Below are 22359 nucleotides of genomic sequence, written 5' to 3'. Positions count from 1 at the left end.
ATTTAAGACCAGGCAAAAGATAGAGAACATTACAAAATATAAAATGAATGACTTTGATTATATCAAATTTAAAAGGTTTTGTACAAACAAAACCAATATTACCAAAATTAGAAGGAAAGCAACAAACCAGGAGACCATTTTTATAGTAAAACTCTCTGACAAAGGTTCAATTTCCCAAATATATGTCAAATTTACAAAAAAATAGATAAATGGTCAAGGTTCATGAGTAGGTAGTTTTCACATGATTAAATCAAAACTATCAATAAGCACATGAAAAAGTGTTTCAAATCACTCCTGATTAGAGAAATGCAAATTAAAACAACTCTGAGGTACCACCTTACACCTAACAGACTGGCCAATATGATAGCAAAGCAAAGTGATAAATGTTGGAGGGGATGTGGCAAAATTGGGACACTAATACACTGCTGGTAGAGTTGAGAATTGGTCCGACCATTTCAGAGGGCAATTTGAAACTATGCATAAAGGACCTTATAAAGATGCCTGCCCTTTGACCCAGCCATACCACTGCTGGGTTTGTATCTCAAAGAGATAATAAGGAAAAAGACTTGTGCAAAAATATTTATAACCTTGCTCTTTGTGTTGGCAAAAAATTGGAAAATGAGTGGGTGTCCCTCAATAGGGGAATGGCTGAACAAATTGTGGTATCTGATGGTGATGGAATACTATTATGCTGAAAGGAATAAAGAACTGGAGGAATTCCATGCAAACTGGAAAGACCTCCAGGAACTGATACAGAGCAAAAGGAGCAGAAACAGGAGAACATTGTACAGAGGCTGATACACTGTGGCACAATTTACTTTTCTACTAATCATGCAATGACCCAGGACAATCCAGAGGAACTTATGAGAAAGAACACTATCCACATCCAGAGGAAGAACTGTGGGAGCAGAAACACAGAAGAAAAACATATGATTGATCACCTAGTTAGATGGAAACCATGATTAGGGTTTTGGCATTAAAAGATCACTCTGCTGTAAATATGAATAACATGGATTTTGAAGAATGATAAATGTATAACTCATTGAAACTGCTTGTCAGTTTTGGGAGTGGAGAGGGGAGAACAAGGTGAGGGGAACATGAATCATGTAACCATGGAAAAATATTCTAAATTAAAAAGGGGGGAAAATAAGGAACTAAAGTCTAAGGAGAAGAGACTTTCCCAAGATCACACAATTAGTTAGTAACTGGCTGAGCAATTATGTTTTTTCAGTAGTTACATGATAGATTCCAATGTTGTTTATCCAATTCTTAGTGATCCCATTTGGGTTTTTTGGGGGCAAAGATGCTGGAGTGGGTTGCCATTATCTTCTCTAGCTCATTTTACAAATAAGAATAGTGAAGCAAACTAGGTAAAGTGGCTTACACAGCTGATAAGTGTCTGACACCAGATTTAAACTCGGATTTTCATGACTCCAGACCTAGAACTCTAGCCATTGTGACACCTCCCTACTTGATATCAGTATATGAAAAAGAGAAAACATGGCAGTTGCCATTAACTAGGGCATGAAAATCAGATATTTACCACAGGTGTCGGCATCTTCTCACAGTTTAGAGATGAGTATTTCTATGTTTCCCAGTTCTCTACTAGTCAAAGAGACCCTGATTCTTACCCTAACTTCTCCATGGTTCTATTGCCAGGGCCACCCACCTTGCTTGACCCTCTCCATCCTTATAAGTTAGCTCCCCTGAGGGATTGCCTTAGTATTATGCTCTGGGCATACCTGTTGTGCCATTGACTACTTCCTCCCCTCCTCCTGCCAATGTATTGTCTTCTGTTCAAATCTACTGCCTCTCTACTATTTTTGCAATGGATGAAAGGAATTCTGGTTTCAGTTTTGCCAGATGAAATGCCACTGAAACTAGATGCACATGGTTATTACATCTGACACATATTTTGTTCTTGTTAGTTTTCATGCTGTGTGTAAACACAACTAAAATGTTCTTGTGCTGAATTTCCTTTAGTGTTTCCTCTGCCTTAATGATGGGTCAAGCATGCTACTCACAAGCTGTTCCTGCCACAGTATCCCTGCAGGGTGCAACTTTTTATTAGAAAAGTACATGAGGAACCTACAGTTGGGGTGACAGCTCATATCATCATAATAAAAGCTGTTTGTTTCAAATAGATTTGGGAGAGAAATATTGTTTGGTAATTTTCAGGTGTGTCCAAGTCTTTGGGGTATTCTTGGCAAAGGCATAGGAGTAGTTTGGCATTTCCTTCTCTAGTTCATTTGACAGATGAAGAAACTGAGGTAAATACGATTAAGAGTTTTGTCCAGGGTCACACAGAAAATATCTGAGGCCAGATTTGAACTCAGGAAGATCTTGACTCTAGGCCCAAAATTCTATCTACTGTGCCACCTACCTACTCTATAATTAATTATAATGATAATCAGTAGCAGCAGCAGTAGTAATAGTCATAGTAGTGTTGTACTAAGTGAATCAGTATTCTGATGATCAAGTTAAAATTTTGGAAGGTTAGGGAATGAAAAAGAATTACTTTACTGCTCTGGTAAGACTTGGTAGATAGGTTTAATTTTTTCTTTAATTTTCAGATCTATATTTTCTCTCTTCAATTGCCAACCCCTCTGCCTCCTCCCTTATTTGAGGCAGCAAGAAAAATAATACCTCTGGTACAAATACAAATACTCAAACGAAACAGATTCCTACACTGGCCATGTCTTCCCCACTCCTACCCATTCCCATCTGCAACCAAATAATATGTTTAAAATTGTACTCTGAGTCGAACACCCCACTCTTTCAGGAGGTGGGAAGCATGCTTTATTTTGAGTCCTCTAGAACTGCAATTGGTCTTTGTATTGATCAAAACTCCTAAATCTTTCAAAGTTGTTTGTCTTTGGAATATTATTGCTATTGTATAAATTGTTCTCTAGGTTCTACTCATTTCATTCTGCATCAGTTCATATGAATCTTCTCATGTTTTCTGAAGTCATCCCCTTCATTGTTTCTTACAGTACAATAATATTTAATCACATGCCATTCCTCCTGACTGTTCCTGCAAAGATACTTCATCTCTCTTCTCAGAGCATTGGCTGTCCCTTATACCTGCAACACTGTCTTCTCCTTCACTCTGATTACTGACCTCCCTGTATTCCTGTATATGCCAATTAAAATCTCACTTTCTACATGAAGCCTTCCCTAATTCTGCTTACTTCTAAGTCCTTTCCCTCAATTATTTACTATTTATCCTGAACATAGCTTACTTTGTATTTGCTCATTTGTATTTTTTCCCTCATTAGATTGAAAGTGCCTTGAAGACATTGACTGTCTTTGCCTCTTTTTGTATCCCAAGAGGCACTTAGTAAAATTTTAATGGTTGATTGATTGATTCATCCAATATATACAAATGTTGGGTAGCCACTTCCCAATTGGTGGACTCCTCTTCAGAAATAAGTTTCACTACTATAATTGAAACTCACTTTAACACTATTCATTATATATCAGAATTTATTATATGGTAGGTCCCTAGTCAGAAGCTGGTTTATGAAATATAAAAAGATCTTCAATATAACAGTATTTCATCTGGGAAGTTTTTCACAACCAAAAAATATTACAGTTAGAGGGAACCAGATTTTCCACATATTATAAACAGAAAATAAATACATTTACTTTTTTTCTCCATAGGCAAAACTGGATTTCTAAACCTTGAATTCAACCATATAAAGCATTTTATATCTTTGTTTAATTGTAAATTCATTTCTTCCTATGTTGTAGATTTTCTTAAGGTTGACTTTCTACAAAGAGGGCACCTTACAGTTTATTTCAATATTTTGATGGATGTATAATCTCACCAACATGAGCATATCACAACCCTTCCTTGCCTGCTTACTCTGCATAATTATTGTCCTATTGGGCAGGTATCCAACCAAAATTCTGGGGGCTTCCCTAAAGATGTCTTGTCATTGGGTGGAAATGAGTGGTTACATCTGTTGCTTCTTAAATTACTTTCTCTCTTTTTATGTGACTATCCCAGCTCCTTTATATATCTCTAATAAGATGACTTATATGACTGTTAAGAGTAATTTTTCATGGTGGCCCAAAACTGGAAAACGAGGGGATGCCCATCAATTGGGGAATGGCTGAACAAACTGTGGTATATGTTGGTGATGGAGTACTATTGTGCTAAAAGGAATAATAAAGTGGAGAAGTTCCATGGAGACTGGAACAACCTCCAGGAAGTGATGCAGAGCGAGAGGAGCAGAACCAGGAGAACATTGTACACAGAGACTAATACACTGTGGTACAATTGAACACAATGGATTTCTCCATTAGTGGCGGTGTAATGTCCCTGAACAACTTGCAGGGACCCAGGAGAAAAAAACACCATTCATAAGCAAAGGATAAACTATGGGAGTGGAAACACCGAGGAAAAGCAACTGCCTGAATACAGAGGTTGAGGGGACATGACAGAGGACAGACTCTAAATGAACACTCTAGTGCAAATACTATCAACAAAGCAATGGGTTCAAATCAAGAAAACATCTAATGCCCAGTGGACTTATGCGTCGGCTATGGGGGGTGGGGGGGAGGAAAAGAAAATGATCTTTAACGAATAATGCTTGGAAATGATCAAATAAAATATATTTAAAAAAAAAAAGAAAAGAAAAGAAAACCTATTGAACCCGTGGGAGCAACCAACGTGAATGTGCCAGTGCCACTGAATCCTCGTTTTTGAAAGGCACGTACAGAGGAGGAGAAAAGAGCGGAAGATGCCTGCAAAGAAAGACCAAAGCCTGGAGGAATTGTCAGGGATGATGTAGCTCAGAAGTAACTGAAGCTGGGGAGAAATTCCAAAGAAAACTCCTGAGGCTTTTTTAGCTTTGCTGGGAGGGAGGGAGGGGATGAAAGAAGTGATGGGAACACCTGGGGCAGATGGGATGATGGGAATGGAGCAAGAAAAAAGGCAGAGCTGCTCAAAAAAAAAAAAAGAGTAATTTTTCAAGGGTTAAAAAATGCAGCAGTTAATTCACAACCACCTTGCACTTCTCCATTGTCCTTTGGGTGGTGTGACCTATAAATTTAATTCTTTAGAGACTGATATTTAATGATTTGCAGACATACAGGTCATCATTGAAAGTAATATTGATAATGATAGATAAACATTTGTTTCAGGAAGAAGCTTAGGATCATTAAAACAATGAATAATTTCCCAAATGCAAATGAGATAGTCCTTAACTCAGTTAATTGGCCCAGCAATTAATACAGCATTATATTTGTATGTATGGGGAGGAAGGTAGAGAGAGAAAAGAAGACAGACAGAGATAGTCCAACTCTATTGGATGCCCATCCAACCGAATATCATTGTACAATAGATATTCTTCATCCATTTGTATGTTCTTGTGTGCATAGTTAGGTTGAACTCTTTTGAATGATTATAGGACTCTTTTGAATGGAACAGCAGTGCTCCAGGGTATAATATCATTTTCAAAAAGTAGTATCTGGAGTGTAAAAGAATCTCTTTTTAATTTGTACTCTTCCCTGGACACCTACCATGAGAATTGGAAATATCTGTTGCAAACATAAGCTTCTCTGTTTTATGTCTCACCTGATATTAATAATCAGAAACTTGGTCCTGGGTTCAAATTTGACCATAAAAACTTCTTAGTTGTGCTACTCTTGACCAGTTGCAATTGCCTATCCATTCACACTCTTCTGCCTTGGAAGTGATACTTAGTATTGATTTTAAGACAGAAGATAAGGGTTAAAAAATAATACTAATCAGAGAGTGGTTCAACAAAAAGAATTTTGGGGGCAGCTAGGTAGTGAATAGAGCACTAGGCCTAGAGTCAAGAGAACCTGGGTTCAAATCTGAACTCAAACATTTTCTACTTGTGTAAGTCACTGTACAAGTCACTCAATCCTGTTTCCTTACTTAGTATTGATTCTAAGACAGAAAGTAAGAGTTTAAGAGGAAAAAAAAATTGTTTTTCCTTACACTGTTTCTAGTTGTTTTATGAGGAGATATTGCTCAGAATCTTCCTTCATTCTCCTCTGTTAAATATTATAAGTGGATTTCTATTCTAAACAAGTACTAACTCTTGCTTGTCATTGAGTTTACATATTTGCTAACAGATTTTCTTGTTTTTTTTGTTTTTGTCTTTGTTTTTTAGTGATTGATTTACATTTGTTAGACTTTCTCAGAAAATGGTGATAGTCTGTGCTATTTTTTAAACTATTATATATATATTTATATATATAATGTATATATATAAAATAATATAAATTATTTTTTTAACTATTTTTCATTTTTTCCAGAGTTAAAACTTTATTTAAGTCAGTCAAATTGGAATCACCAATGTTCCATTTAGAATCTTCTCATCTTATCCAATTTGGTAATACCCATATCACTGGTTCAGAAATGACAACCACATTTTAAAACTAGTGATTTCAGAACTGTCAGAAAATAATTTTTAAAATTGTGATGTTTTTTCATTTCCTCCCATATATAGCATTTCCTTCTTTTCTTAAAGAGAGCATTTATGATATAAACATTTTTTTGACAACTTTTATTTTTTATTTTTATAAATCAATATATTTTTGCTCTTTTCCCTTATGCCCACATTTACACTGAAGTCACTCAATATTAAAATATATATTTACTTTAGGGGCAGCTAGGTGGCTTAGTTGATTGAGAGCCAGACCTAAAAGCATGGGGTCCTGAGTTCAAATCTAGCCTCCTATGTGACCCTGAGCAAGTCACTTAATCCCCATTACCTAGTCCTTACTGTTCTTCTGTCTTGGAACCAATATACAATATTGATTCTAATACAGAAAATAAAGATTATATGTTTATGTGTGTGTGTATATATATGTAAACATATATATATATATATCTTCAAACATATATATATATATATAAGAAGGTAAGGATTATATATAATATATAAATCTAGATTAAAATATATATAAAACCCTTATTTTCTATGTTAGAATACATATGTATATGTATATATATATATGTATATTTCATTTAGAATTTTTTACCAAGCTTTTGGTAGAAGTTCTTCATCTCCTCTTTAACAACAGATGCTGGAGGATAAATTGTTCTTCTCCCTATGGTGGCCTTTTTGAAAATGCCTATAATAGGCACAGCAATAACTGATGAACAAGTAATCCATGAAAGTATATTTCCCACATGGTATAACCTAAAATCGGCAAAATTCTAAAGCCAAAAACAGAATAAGAAAAAGAAATCAATCGTTAACTTCATTGCTAATAAAGAGGCCAATGATAGAGAAGTGAAGTCCCAAGAACTCTCTCTGACTGATGAGCTCAACCTTTAGGGTTTCAGTGGAAAAAAATGTCTTTTTTACATATACACTGAGAAGGTATTTGGTAAGATGGGGTGGGAAATTTTCTACAAATTAGGTCTTAGAGGACAGAAATGTCAATGACCCAGATGACTCACCATGCTGTCCTCCAGTCTCTACTGCTATCTCTTTTGCAGATACTAGATAAATTGCTCTGCACTTCATTTATCTGTTACAAAATCGAGACAATGACACTTAAAATCACTTGTTTTCTAAAAATCCAATTCAGATAAAAAAAAGCACTATGATACAGAAATACTAAAAGATTATAGTGAGGATCAAAACCAAGATTCTTGTATTACATGTTTAGGTCTTTTTTATTTCCACATTTTGCAATGTTCATGATCCAACATGTACTGCAGATACATTATATTACAAACACTTTTAACTAACTAGACTCACAATCATTCACACTTCACTGGAGAATGGATTATTTTAATGGATGACCAAATGGTATGGTTTTTAAATAGCAGGTATGCAACTTAGGGAGATATTAAAGTATTTGTATTATATGATACAGTTTACTTAAATGGCAAGTATGCAACTGTACATTACTTGTATCATATGGAACATCTGTCTAAAAATATTGGCTTAGAAGACTGCAAGTTGTGTTCTGTTGTTTTAAGAAAAAAAATCACTGATTATTTAAGTTTTTTTTTTTTTACCCCAGCTTATTGACAAGGGTTAAAAAACCTTGGCCTTGAGAAAGTCACAATTAAATTGTAGTTTCCCACCAGCTGACCAGAATAGACTGTTAATAGGCAATTGTTTTGTATGAAAACAGGATTTCCAACTTATTCCCCCCAGAAATGAGTTCATTAAATAACTGTAAGAAATCAAAATTAGACTGTCCTGCAGACTCTGTGTTAATGATTCATAAATAGACTTTGTGGACGTGTTCTGACTTGACAAGCCTCAGGACTCCACGTATATCTTTGTGTCTTTGGTAGCCTCCTAAATCATATTCTGGATGGTTAATGCTCTTGCTGACAATAAAATCTATATACTAAAGGCCCCAGGGAGGAGAGCGGGGAAATAAAACATGTGTAATTGTATTGTTAGCTATTTCATGAGATCACAAGAAGCAACATAATGTTTCAGCAACTGTGGAAACCAAATTATCCCTTGTCATTTATATCTGCATTGATACTAAGTGAGGCAGGGGTGCTAAATCCAAAGTTGACTGAACGTATAAGAACAAATGAGTACAATTATTAGGAATGCAGGGCAATGCTGATGATGATTACCAATATTTATATAGAAATGGAAATGGATCTGAATCTATTATTTCATCTGTGTGGAACATTCCTAAGTGAAAAAACTTTCTTTGCCAATGCAAATCCTTGACCACATGCAGCTTATAGTCCTAAAGAATTGCCTCCAACTCTGAGAGATCAATCAGTTTGTCCAAAGACACATACCCAATATGTCAGACAAAAGCCTCTATTCCAGGTCTTTAAGGCTATTTCTCTATTAAATATACCTTGTTTTCGGGAAACATTTTGTGTAAGAGCTTTAAAATTTTCCAAAGACTGTACATAGATGTTCTCATTTGAACTCTCTAAGAACCCTGTGAGATGGGGGATAAAAGGCATTATTATCTTCATTTTGTTGTTCAATCATTTTTCATATCTTTATCCAGCTCTTTGTGACCCCACTTGGGGTTTTCTTGACAAAGATATGGGAATGGTTTGCCACTTCCTTCTTTATCTCATTTTATAGATGAGGAAGATAAGGCAAATAAGGGTTAAGTGATTTTCTCAAAGTCACATAGCTAGTGTCCAAGGACAGATTTGAACCCATGAAAATAAGTCTTCCTGATTCCTGACCTAGCACTCCATCCACTCTTCCACCTAGCTGCCCTATAGGCGAGGAAATGGAAATTCAGAGATTGTGATTTTTGCCAACTAGTAAGTGGCAGAGGTAGGATTTGAACCTAGGTCTTCCTGAGTTCTAGCACTCTATCCATCATACCCAGCTGAAAGGCTCTATTACTCTTCCCATAGCATGAATCTCCTTTGGAGCAATTTTGTGTGATATATTTATCTATTTAATTTCTAATTTAAAAATTAGGCAGGTAATGGTAATAGTAAATTAATTATCACATTGATATGTATCTAAAATGTTAGTTGTATTCTTTAGGGGTGCCCAGAAAAAAGATCACCCAAAATCTAGCAGCTGGGTTCAATGTATTCTGAGGAAGCTTTTGAACCTAGGAATCAAGAGACAGTTGTACCTAATCTCAAGTTGTGGGTAATTTGATTTTTATAAACTGAATTGTATTTTTTTATTAATAGACTTTTTGTTTTAGATACTTCCTCTTCATTTCTGATTGGTCTTCAAATGTAAAACAACCAAACAGATTGGTATTTGGAAGACTTGGGCCATGATCTTGATCATATCACTAACTCATAGTGTAGCCTTGGGAAAGTCATTTGACTTTTCTGAGAATTAGTTTCATCATATGAAAAATAATCTCTAAAATCTCTTCTCTTTCTTTAAGTCTCTGATTAAGTCAATCAATAATCTTTATGTTAGGCATTTCTAAATAGGTACTTAAGTCCTATTCTAATGCCTTGGAATGTAAAGGTGCTCCTGGATTCTTGAAATTATACCAATGTTGGCATAAACTCTGGCAGATCCTAAGAACCTGGACAGGTTTGGTCTGGTGATACAGTGCATATTGGTCACCTGAGTCTGTCAGCCTATAAACATTTATCAAACACTTACTCAATACTAACAGTTGGTAATACAAAGAAAAGTAAAAGACCCTATTCTCAAGGAACTCACAGTCTAATGAATGTGCAAACAACTATGTACAAACAAGCTATCTACTATATAAACTAGTAGTAATCAACAGAGGGAAGGCATTGGAATTAAGGGAAATTCTTAGGGAATTAGGAAATTCTAAGGGAGAGGCTTCTTGTGGCTGGAACTTGAAGGAAGCCAGAAGGCAGAGATGAGGAGGATGAGAATTTCAGGCTGGAGGGACATCCAGAAGATATGGGAAATAACAACAAGGCCAAAGTATTTGGTGGTAGTAGAGTATCACAGAGCATAAGAAGACTAGAAAAGTGCGGGTGTTTTTGAAGATTATAAAGAGCTTTGAATGCCATCTGAGGACAATAGTTGCTAAGTCTTGGAGAGGTCATTATCTGGTTGGGGACAGGGGATATAATTTTCACTCATAGTAATCCAATAAATCCCAAATCATGGAAGGGTTGTACCCACTCCCTAAAAATGAGTTACTTGAGTTGTTCATTAAATAAACATTGTAGATGGTTTACTATGATTGAAAACTGGTATGTATTTAAAGGAAGAAACATAGCCTCAAATATCAATTTTTGTTGATTTGCATATGATTTACTTTCTACTTCTAGGTGGACAGCCTGGGAGAAAATACTTTCCCTATTACCGAACCCTGATGGCAGTTTGGATTTTCTTTGGTCTTGCCTGGATTGCTCTTCTATTTAATTTGTTAGCCAGATTTTTGGAAGAGACAGAAAAAAAAATAGTTCAGGACATCCACAGAATAAGTAAAGCAGGAAGAGAGAGTATAAACCCATCAAAACATCATGAGAGATCACCAGTAAACACTGAAGAGGATCCTCAGAAATTTATTTGCGAAAGAGCAGAACAGAACAATGAAGAAAAATAAAAAAAACCAGCTCTCTTTGTGAGCCTGTCTTATGATGTCCCTTCAACCGAAATTATATTGTCATGTTTGGCAAGGTATCTTTTGTAAAAGGCTATCTTCAGGAGAAAATGACAACCAAACAGTATTGTGGAACCTCATTTCTTTTAATTAATTAAAACTTTTTACAATAAGCTTCTGTAGTTGCAATGGCAAACATGATTCTGTGTGTAATTGACAAGACTCAATTCTACTGGGTGTACTTAGATATAATCTTTTTCCTTTTATACTTTATTATTTTTACAAAGGAAGAAAACTCATATATATGAAACTGTTGGGATTTTTGAATTGGAGATTAACAACTGAAGTAGAGGCTCTTCTGAGTGCCAAATATTTATAGATGAAGTAATAGTAGTCTAGCTTTGTCACATCTTTGTGTCCTAATATCATCGAAAGAGACTGGAAATCAGTTAGTCTAGCATCCTCATTTTATAGATAAGAAAATTGAGTACCAGGGAAACTAAGTGACTTGGCTAAAATAAAACAGATAAAAGGCAAAATTATAATTCAAATGTAGATCCTCATTCAATTCAACTCAATAAGCATTTATTATTTGCCTGCTACATATAAGGTACCATACTAGGTTCTAGTGATAGGGAAATAAAAATGAAATTTCCCCACCCCAAGGGATTTATATTCTTCTGGGGGGACAGCAATGCTCAGAGTTCTGTTGCCATTCTACCCCTTTTCTGGGATTTTTATGCATGCAGTTTTGATTCTATGAAAGACAGACTTTCTCCTCTTCTTGTGTGACAGCACAATGATTGAATTAACCTCTGTATGTTTCCATTCCACCCTGAATTTGCCCAAGTACAAGGATTCCCTGGCTAACAGTAACTCAGTCTCATCTAAGGTAACTTAAAAAGGCAATGGAGAAATCTAAAAGGTAAATAAATACATTTAGATGTACTTACTGAAATTTAAGCCCATTTTCTATTGTCCTGTCTATGTTGCATGGATAAAAGATGAAAAATACCTGATTACTATTCCCTTATAATAATCCTTTACATCACTGAAAGAAGGTATTAAGCAAGCATTTAATGTCATCATTATGCTCCAAATTTAATGATTCCAAAATTAAGAAATCCACTTAAAATACTTTGAAGCCTCTGTGTCAATGTAAAGGAAACATAAGAAAAGATGTACACTTGCCCTGGGTTCTAATTTCCAATCTTTTGGTCATTGCTGACATTTTGCTGAATCCTCTACTTGTTTTAAAATAGAGCCTGGAATTAAATGCAATAATCAAATACAGGCCTGAACAACACCATCAGGCCATCATGGTATCCCCTAAAGTACTAAGCCACTTAAGGCTTAATTTGTAGGAAAGACATTATCAACCATAAGGCTAACCCCCTGAATACTCAAATGACCTTTTCCCCTTTTTTTCTCTTTGACTTCCTGTGATGATTTATTTTTTCTACTTATGCAAAATGGGCCAAATAAAGAGTTGTTTAAGGTATTTGAATTGTGATTATCAAGTCTGGAAATGAGTTTGAAGATTGTTGATTTTGTGGGATCAATTGAATTATGTCATTTCAATACATTCTTACAAAACCAGTAAATGTTCAAAGCATTTGCTTTCTCTGCACCTTACTCTGAACACAGAAAAATCAGATGTTTGGTGGTCTATATATGGTCCCTAGCTGCTCACCTCTTAAAAACTACTTTTAAAAGTGAAATGACCTATATAGTACATTATCCCCACAAATCAAAAGTACAACTTGAAAGTCAGCAAATAGTCCCAGGGACCTGGGAGCTCCAAGGAGAAAAGAAGGTCTTGAGAACAAAGATGAGGGGTGGATTTGGGGTGAGGGAAAGGATAATGCTATCTCCCTTTCCTTGGTTGGAAAGGAATCACACAAATGTGGCTGGGGGGGTGGTGCAGATACCTCTGCTCCTTAAGAAAAAGAATTGTAGGGACAACTAGGTAGTACAGTGGATGGTGCACCAGGCCAGGAATTGGGAGGACCTGGGTTCAAATTTGATCACAGTCATTTCCTACCTGGGTGACCCTGGACAAGTCACTTAACCCAGTTTGCCAAGACCTTGCCACTTTGTCTTAGAGATGTTACTAAGAGAGTAAGGCTATAAAAAAAAGAAAGGAAAATTGTATGAATATTCAATGAGGTGGTTTTGCTGTGGAGAAATTCAGCCTTAGAGTGCTGCCCAGAAAAATGAATCAGATTTTCTTTTTGAAATTAAGAATCTTTCTATGGTGATATCTGTGTTTTAGTAACATCAAATTGGCAGCTGTATGGAAGATGGAATAAAGAGGGAACAAGTCAATTATGAGACAGTTGTAAAAATCTGAGCAAAAAGTATTGAGGGTCTAAATTAGAATTGACAAGAGGTAAACTACAGAAAAAAAAAAGAAAAATTACATGTATTATCAGTTTCAATTACTACACTGGATGATTTCGTTTAGCCTTTTTTTTTTTTTAATACAAAAGTACTGTAGAATGGGTTGCTTATTGAAAAGTTTCTGATGAATTAAACAAAATGTGTTAATAAAAAAAAAAAGGAGAAAAGAAAATTTAAGTCATTCCAAGAGTTCTGAGAGCCCTGGGCAGAAAAGATAACCAGAGTCTTTGTCCCTCACTGCCATATGTAACCTTTCAGCCAGGTTCAGGAAGATGTGGCTTCCCTTCTTACTAAAGTTAACCTCTCTACCTGTATCCTTCTCTTCTCATGTAATTTCATCTCTCCCTCTCTATTAATTGACTTCTTTTCCCCAGCCTCCTGTATGGGAGTGGGGAAGGAGAAGGATGTGTTGGGGAATTCAAGTTCTTACTAAATTAAAAAGCAAACAAACAAAACCCTTCTGTTGACAGTTCCAGCCTTTCAAAAGATTTTCCTACTTTATTCCTCCCTCTTAACAACCAAACTCCTAGAAGGGGTAAGCTACATTCACTCTCCACTTTCTTGCCATGCATTCAGTCTTCAGCTCCTTATAAAATGACGTAACACCTGAAAGAAATGAATAATGACAATCTTATCTCTAAATTCAACAACCTCATTTCCATCCACATTCTCCTCGATCTCTCAGTGGTATTTGACACTGAGGGCTGTGTTCCTCTTTTCCCAGGGATTTTATGTCACTGTATTCTCACCATTCTCCCAAATGGCTTTTTTTTTTCTGTCTCTTTCTGGTGCCTCTTTCTCACACCTCTCTATAAGCATGGCTGTTTCATAAAGTTCTGTCTTCTCTACTTACAGTCTATTCTTTGGTGAAATTTTCCAATCCCACCACCTCAATTTATCACTTCTATTCAGGTGATGACTCAGATCAAAATCTCAACCTCAAACCTCTTCTCTACTAAATTTCCAAAAACATGCTGAGTGTCTCCATCTATAAATTAGCCTGTCTAAAACAAAATTCTTTCCCCCCTACTAAAGTTGCCCCTTCTCTTCTCTTTCCTATTTCTGTTCATTACACTAGGATGTACCCTTCTCTTCAACCTCATCTTTGACTTTTTTGTTCCCACATGTTACTTACCCAATGAATTTCCAAGACTCAGTGTTCAGCAAAATCTCACAAATCTGACTCCTCTTCTCCACTTCCACTGCAACCAACTCTTATCCATTCTTCCTTCACATTAATTCTACTATTTGTCCCTTTCCCTCCACTTACACAGCCACCACCCTAGTTCACCTCTTCCCTTGATTTTACAATAATCTCTCTGCTTCCAGTCTCTACCCTTTCTAATCCTTTTCCCACACAGCTAACAAAATAATCTTCCTGAATTATAAGGCTGACTATGTCATTTCCCTACTCAAAAGATCTTCAGAGTTTTCCTGTGGTATCTAGAAAAAAATGGAAACTTTTCAACCCAGCATTTAAAGCCCTTTGCAATCTGGCTACAACCTACTTCTCCAGACAGCATATTTTTATTCTCTTTCCTATATTCTGCATGGGGCAGTTAGGTGGCACAATGGATAGGGTGCTGAGCTTGGAATTAGAAAAATGCCTGAGTTAAAATCCAACCTCAAACACTTATGAGGTGTATGACTGAGCAAGTCATTTAACCTTATTTACTTCAGTGCCTCATCTGTGAAGTAAGCTGGAGAAGGAAATGGCAAACCACTCAGAATCTTTGTCAAGACAATACTCAAAATGGAGTCATGAACAGTCAAACATGACTGAAAAACAACTGAAAAACAAAAACACATTTTATGTACTCTAAGTTTGGAATTGTATCTCTTACCTCCATCCTTTCATACATAGACAGACTACTCTTAGCTTCCTTCAAAGCTTAGCTCAACTATCACTTTCTCTTCAAAACCATTCCTGATCCTCCCATTACTTATGCTTTCTCCCTCTTCAAATTGCTTTGTATTCACTTATATGTGTTCATGTCGTATCCTCCAGTAGAGTAAAATCTCCTTGAGGTAAGAGATGGTTTTTCTTTTTTCTTTTTTTTCTCTGTAGTGCAAAATAAATACTTGGCAAGTTAAATATTACTATACTTTTTGTTGTTGTTCAGTCATTTCAGTTGTGTCCAACTCTTCATGACACCATTTGGGGTTTTCTTGGCAAAGATTTTGTAGTGGTTTGCCATTTCCTTCTTCTCTAGTTTACAGATGATGAAACTGAGGTAAACAAGGTAAGCAAGTTGTCCAGGGTCACATATCTAGGAAAAGTCTTGAGGCCAGATTTGAATTCAGAAGAATGAATATTCCTAATTTTAGACCCAGCATTCCACATTATCCACTATTCTATCTAGTTGCTCATCACTATACTAGGGCAGGTCTTTATCAATTTTCACCTAGACTACATAAATACTTTTAAAATAGTCTTCTCACTTCCATTTGAAATACTTTTGTATTTTTTCTTTCTTTTTTTAAACCCTTATCTTGTCTTAGAACATTCTGTGTAATACACAGGTTCTTAAGCAGAAAAGCAGTAAGGGCTAAGCAATGTGGGTTAAGTGACTTGCCCAGGTTCACACAGCTAGGAAGAGTCTGAGGCCACATTTGAAAACACCTCCCATCCCTGTGTCTGGCTCTATCCTTGAAATCCTTTTCAATTCACCCTCCAAAGCACTATTCAAATAACCTTCATAACACATTGTGATCATGTCATCCCTCTACTCAAAATCCTCTGGATACTAAGTATCTATTTTTAATCCATCCAACTTTCTAATTTTATAAATAAGGTAACTGAGAAAGAGATTTTGTTACTCTGACTCCATTCTACCTGACCAGTCTTATATTATATAGCCTCCCTTCACAGTCTGTTTTAAAGCCATATTTGTTTACTTTTCAGCACCTGTTCTTTTTTTTAAAAACCTATCCCCATGCCTTTGTGTTTGCTCATGCCACCCCCAATATAAGGAAGAAACTGCCTAGAGACAGGAAGTCCTAGGTTCAAATCTGGCCTCAGATACTTCCTAGCTGTGTGACCCTGGGCAAGCCACTTAATCCCCATTGCCTAGCTCTTACCACTCTTCTGCCTTGGAGCCAATTGTAAGGGGTAAAATTAGGGGTTATTGACTGAATATATTATACTAGTGGTCACCAGGGATTAATTAAATCCCAGTAAAATACTCAAGTCAGTTTGGAATTTTTATGGTGGTTTAATTACAATAGAGAGAAGAAATCAAGAAGAAGAAGAAGAAGAAGAAGAAGAAGAAGAAGAAGAAGAAGAAGAAGAAGAAGAAGAAGAAGAAGAAGAAGAAGAAGAAGAAGAAGAAGAAGAAGAAGAAGAGAGAGAGAGAGAGAGAGAGAGAGAGAGAGAGAGAGAGAGAGAGAGAGAGAGAGAGAGAGAGAGAGAGAGAGGAAAAAGAATTTAAATTGCTCCAGCCCGGGGTTGAGCCAGGCAGGAGTTCAAAGGCCTTGGCCAAGGGGCCTTCTCAGTCTAGCTTGGCTACCAGCCACAAGGCCTCCTCCAAGATGAGGGGTCTCCTAGGAGGATAGCACTTTAGGAGGTAAAGGTAAAAGGAATCAGCCTAATCCACTCACCAAGCATGCTAAGAACTTCTCCCAGTCACCTCACCGGCAAGCTGCAAACACCTAACTGCCAAGATACCAAGCGGAGCCCAATATCTCCCCAAGAGAGAGGCATGGCGAGCACCCCCCAGCGAGAGGAAGTGGCGTGAAAATATATAGACTATTCTTTACATCACTTCCTGCATCTCACATGTACCAATGACAGCTTAAGCTTGGCTTAGAACAGCCCAAGGGGTCTGTCAGTTGTTTATTTGTCACTTGCCAGCACATGTTGGTCATAGGCCATCCTACTCACAGTTAATCCTTAAGTGGGGGTGTATACATCCCTTGGTTGCTAAATTTCTAAGACTAAGCAGGGTAGAGAAAATCTAAAATTCACACAATACACAGTATTGACTCCAAGGTGGTAAGGGGTTTTTTGGAAAAAAAAAAAAGGAAGAAACTGCCTCCTTTACCCAAAGAATACTTTCATCTTCCTTTCTTTCAATGCTTATCCCAGATGCCACCTCCATAATGAAGCCTTCCCTGCCTATTTCCACTCATCTTCAACTTTATTGAAGTACTTTTCCTGGAATTCTTTTCACTTATTTGAATCTCCCTTAATTATTTTTAATTGAATTTTTTTTCAAGTAGCAAAATTCTACTTTCTCTCCCTCTCACTTCTACTCCTGCCTTTTAAGAATTCAGCTTCTTTTTATTAGAGTTATATGTCTTTTGGGTTGGTAGCTCCCTTAGAATAGGGTATATATAAATCTGTGCTCCCAGAAGTAATCAAGTGTCTTATCCATAGTAATCAATTAATAAATGTTTATTTTTATTTATAATTTTTAAATTTTACCAATTACATATAATAACAAATTTCTAAATAAGTTTTTTCTAAGACATATGATCTAACTTTTCTCCCTCCCTCCCTCCCTTCCCTTCCCTATCCTGGTGCTGGTAGGCAATTCAATCTGGGTTATACATGTATTATCTTGCAAAACAGATTTCCATGTTTTTCATTTTTGTAAGTGAGTAATCTTAATAAATGTTTATTATGTTAATAAATGTTTATTAAATTGAATTTATTTATATTTATTTGTTAAATGTAACCAACTCTTGGTTTTTCATAGATTGGAACCATTACTTTAATGCTAACTTATAATCTTATTGTTCTTTTAACATGGATCACATTTTTACCTTGTTTTGTTAATATTTCTTACTGTCATCAAAAGGACTTTAAGCTGAGGTGATAAAGAAAACCTTTGTGGTATTGTAGTGTCACAAATGTGAACAATATTTTTACTTGAGCTCATATACATGGCACTTATCCATTCAGCTAATTGCTCCCCTTACATGACACCATTTTCTTATTACATAGAAAGCCTTAAAGTTCTGAAAATGACAAAAACAAAAACAAAAAAAAGAAACATCTTACTTAGGAATTCTCATTAGAAAGGCAAAAGTCATTAAGAGACCTTGGATTAGATTTTTTTTTAACTCTGCATCTCTTCCCCTTTCACCCTACTGGTCTCCCTCTACCACCCCAATCCATCTATCCTTCTAACCAGAAATAGAATCATGATCTCATACTTTCTGAGTTGCACTTCCTCATTGCACAACAAAAGGTTTGAGGTTTGGGGTCCCTGAGAAATACAGAAAAAAAATATTCAAAATTTTAGACACTTCCTAATTATATTTGTTTAGACATTTCTCACAAGTGCTCCTGGGGCTTTGCCAAGTAGGACAAACATCAACATGTTAGCTTTCCAAACACATTAGACTTTCATCCCTTCCTTATTGGTTCCTGTTCAGAACCACTCACTAGTGATCAGAGTGTGTGTTTTCCGGGCACAAAGACTTTCTCAGAAGCAAAGTTCTGAAAACATCTCCAGGCCTTTCCCAGATTTTGAGGCCCCAGAAGGACAACTCACATCCCAGAAGAGCAGTCGGGTCTCCCAAATGTATAGCTTAACTGTCTAAATCTGAGTAAAGTTCTACATGAGAAATTAAGAAGCATAATAGGAAAAGAAAGTAAAATGTGGACTGCTAATAGATATAGTGGCATTCCATTGGTCCACAACCAGGCAACTTTCCTAAGCTTAAAATGATTAATTTAATTTACTTTATTGCTTTGCAATTGTAAGTGTCAGGATGATGAACATTCCATACATGAGCCAGTGGACCATTAAGAGACCATCCTTTGTGTATATATTTAAAATAACTAAAAGCATAGTATGCCTCTTTAATATAAATTTACAATATTTATTCCCCATTTTCATCTTCCTTTGCTCTTAGTTTGCTGTGTAAGAGCCAAGAAAGGACCATAGAATCATAGCATTTAGACATAGAAAAAAAACTTTAGAGATTATATAGTCTAACATTCTTATTTTACAGGTAAGCTAACTGAGACCCAGCAAATTTCTATAACTTGATCATAACTTTGGTAGTAATTGATGGACCTAAATCTTCCAACTTTTAAAATATTGCTCCCATATTGCCTTTCCAAGCTGAAATAATGGAACTCATCTGCTTGGCACATAAACAAAGATACATTTGGCAGAAAATCTGGTGGAAGAAAGGACTATTGATCACAAATTAAAAAAAAGACTATTAAGTATGTCTTTCTGGTATATTTGTGTCTGGTCAATTGTAAGATCTCAGGATTAAGTCCACAATAAAACTAGCATTTCCCTGACAAAGCTTCTTTCTTCCTTAGGACAACATTCTTTGCCTAAGAGAAGATAAAGATGCCTGGGTTCCAAATTGGCTTATGTGATTGGTCCCAACTTCCCTGATTCAATTTTCTTCCACACCTTGCCCCCACCTCCTAATTCACTAGCCAACAAGAGGTAAGCCTAGGACAAAACTATTCTGGGACTTGATTGGCCATAGCTTTCCTGATGCAGCTTTCTGGCTACCTAAGGGCAAAGAAAGTCCCAGCCACATGGAACCTAGACCCATTTGACTTGGTGGATTTTTAAAATCTGTGTGATTTAAATCACCCTGCCTTAAACTGCTGATTTCTATAGGAATGCTCATTTCTATAGAGACGAGGGGGTTCATCTAGAGCAGCTAAGTGTATTTTCTTGTATATCCTTGCTGGATTAAGGCAAAATTAACCTCTCTTTGTAAATGTTCAATGACTCATAAGTGTCTCATTTAGTTCCAACACTGAAACTGGTCTGAGAGTTTTGACATTAAAGTGGAGCCAAGGTTTATGTGAAAAACTTCAGGGATGACAATCTGAGTATTAAGATTTCATATCTGCACTAACATGGTCCTGATGAAATCTCTGTCTTGGCATATAAGTACTTTTAAAAACTTTGTTGTTAGCAAGTATTTATTTTCTCTCCTTCCCACCCATCCCTGTTAAAAAGACAAAGAAATTAATAAATATGTATAGTCAATCAGAAAAAGTTCCTCCATTATCCTGTCCAAAATATATATATCTTTTTCTGTCTCAAATCTGTCTTTTCTCTGTCAGGAAGTGGGTCAGTTTGCTTCATCACTGAGTCTCTGGAATTGTAGTTGGTTTATGTATTGAACAGAGTTGAAACTTTCAAAGTTGTTTGTCTTTTCAGTATTGCTTTTATATAAATTGTCCTGCTCCTTTCACTCTGCATTCTTTCAGATAAATCTTCCCAGGTTTCTCTAAAAATATCCCTTTCATCTTTCTTGTAGCATGGTAGTCTTTAATTATATTTATTCAGCCACTCCCTAATTGACATTAATTTCCATTGCCACTGCAAAATCTGCAATACATATTTTTATACAAATAGGCCCTTTCTTTTTCTTTGATTTCTTTGGATTATAGGTATTGGTATTGGTCATCAGTAGGTAGGGGCTTTCAGGTCTTGGGTCCAAATTACTTTTCAGAATGGCTAAACCAATTCACAGGTCTACAAATAGTATGTTAATAATTTACCTCTTTTCCCACAACCCATCCAAAATTTCTCTTTCCTTTTGTCTTCTGAATGTAGATATTTTAACAAATTGCAATAGAATTATGCTGAACTCTATTTCCTCCTAAATGTTTAATACACAATAAATAAAGTGATGGATAGAAAGAACACATGATAAATTTAACTGAGTATAGAATCACAAAATCTCAGAATCAGAAGCAATTTCAAGAGAGTGTCTGGTCTAGCCCTATGCTTTGGCAGAAAATGAAATGTTCTGTGTCAATGTTAAATTAAATGCTGCCTGTCACTTTATGTGAGAAGATTACAGTCATTTTTCATATCACCAGAAGAAGCTGCATTTTCTTAAAATGTTATTTTACCTTAGAATTTAATGCAGAGAGAAATGAGTTTACCTTTTATTTCTAATTTGCTAAAGAAATCGCAGTTTGTAATATTGATTTACTTCTGCTTCACTCTAGTTATTTCAGGGAATATTAGAGTGGTGTTTGAAAGGCAGAAATTTTTGAGCAATAATTGAAAGTTTAGATAGCACTAAAAAAGGATAATTACATTTGGAGAGGAACAAAATCAATCAATTTTGCTTATGTCTCCAAATACTATGCTAAAATTAAATTTGTATTTTTAAGTTCTAAGTCTTAGTCCATTTTATCCATCTATCATCCATATATCCACTGATATGTGTCCATACATATATATATAGTCTTTATAGACATATACATGTATATACATATATAGCACATATATGTATATATCCATTCATTCATATGTATATATGTATACATATAGCCTTTTGAAAGTTACCATTTAAAATATATAGTATAAAATTATATATTATACAATCATAAAAATTATAAAAATATTTATTTATACGTTATATATGTTAAAATATATAAAAACTATGTTAAAATATATGTAAAAGATGTTAAAATACATTTCACAGGGGGCATCTAGGTTGCTCAGTGGTTTGAGAGCCAGGCTTAAAATTGGAACATCCTGGATTCAAATCTGCCTCGGCTATTTCTTGGTTTTGTTACCATGGGCAAGTCAATCGATTCTCATTGCCTAGCCCTTATCACTCTTCTACCTTGGAACCAATTCACATTATTGATTCTAAGATGGAAGGTAAGGATTTAAATATATATATATATGTGTATATATATATATATATATATATATTTTATATATAAAACATAATACTATATATATTATTTGTAATAAATATGTCATTAATTATAGTAAACGTGCTTATCCCAACGAAACAAATTCTTGCATTGGCTATGTCCAAAAATCTATGTATCATTCTTTTTTCCTCCCTCCCACCTTTCCCCCTTGCCCAAGAAACCAGGTAATATGACATAGGTTTACATGCTTTATCATATAATACATATTTTCCTGTTTGTAATGTTGTAAAACAAGATATATATTGCTTACACTAGAGAAAAATTCATGGAGGAAATAA

At 35.6% G+C, this 22359-nt stretch overlaps 1 protein-coding gene across 4 annotated transcripts in view; it reads left to right on the top strand.

The window, feature by feature from the left end:
- LOC103104319 (potassium channel subfamily K member 16-like) overlaps nucleotides 1–11177 on the top strand; it is a 44603-nt gene extending 33426 nt beyond the window's left edge. For 3 of the 4 annotated variants that reach the window (XM_007472958.3, XM_007472954.3, XM_007472955.3), the window contains one exon: nucleotides 10730–11177. In XM_007472958.3, coding sequence (XP_007473020.1) covers nucleotides 10730–10774 — 45 coding nt within the window. In that variant the 3' untranslated portion in view covers nucleotides 10775–11177. Of the gene's footprint in view, nucleotides 1–1983; nucleotides 5851–10729 lie in introns of those variants that run through there. The other variant, XM_007472957.3, reaches the window with a different exon arrangement.
- Nucleotides 11178–22359: the final 11182 nt, after the last annotated feature.

This window comes from Monodelphis domestica, chromosome 1, assembly GCF_027887165.1.
Source record: "Monodelphis domestica isolate mMonDom1 chromosome 1, mMonDom1.pri, whole genome shotgun sequence".
NCBI lineage: Eukaryota > Metazoa > Chordata > Mammalia > Didelphimorphia > Didelphidae > Monodelphis > Monodelphis domestica.
The sequence above is the reverse complement of the archived record's forward strand: the minus strand, read 5'-3'. Positions and strand labels throughout refer to the sequence as shown.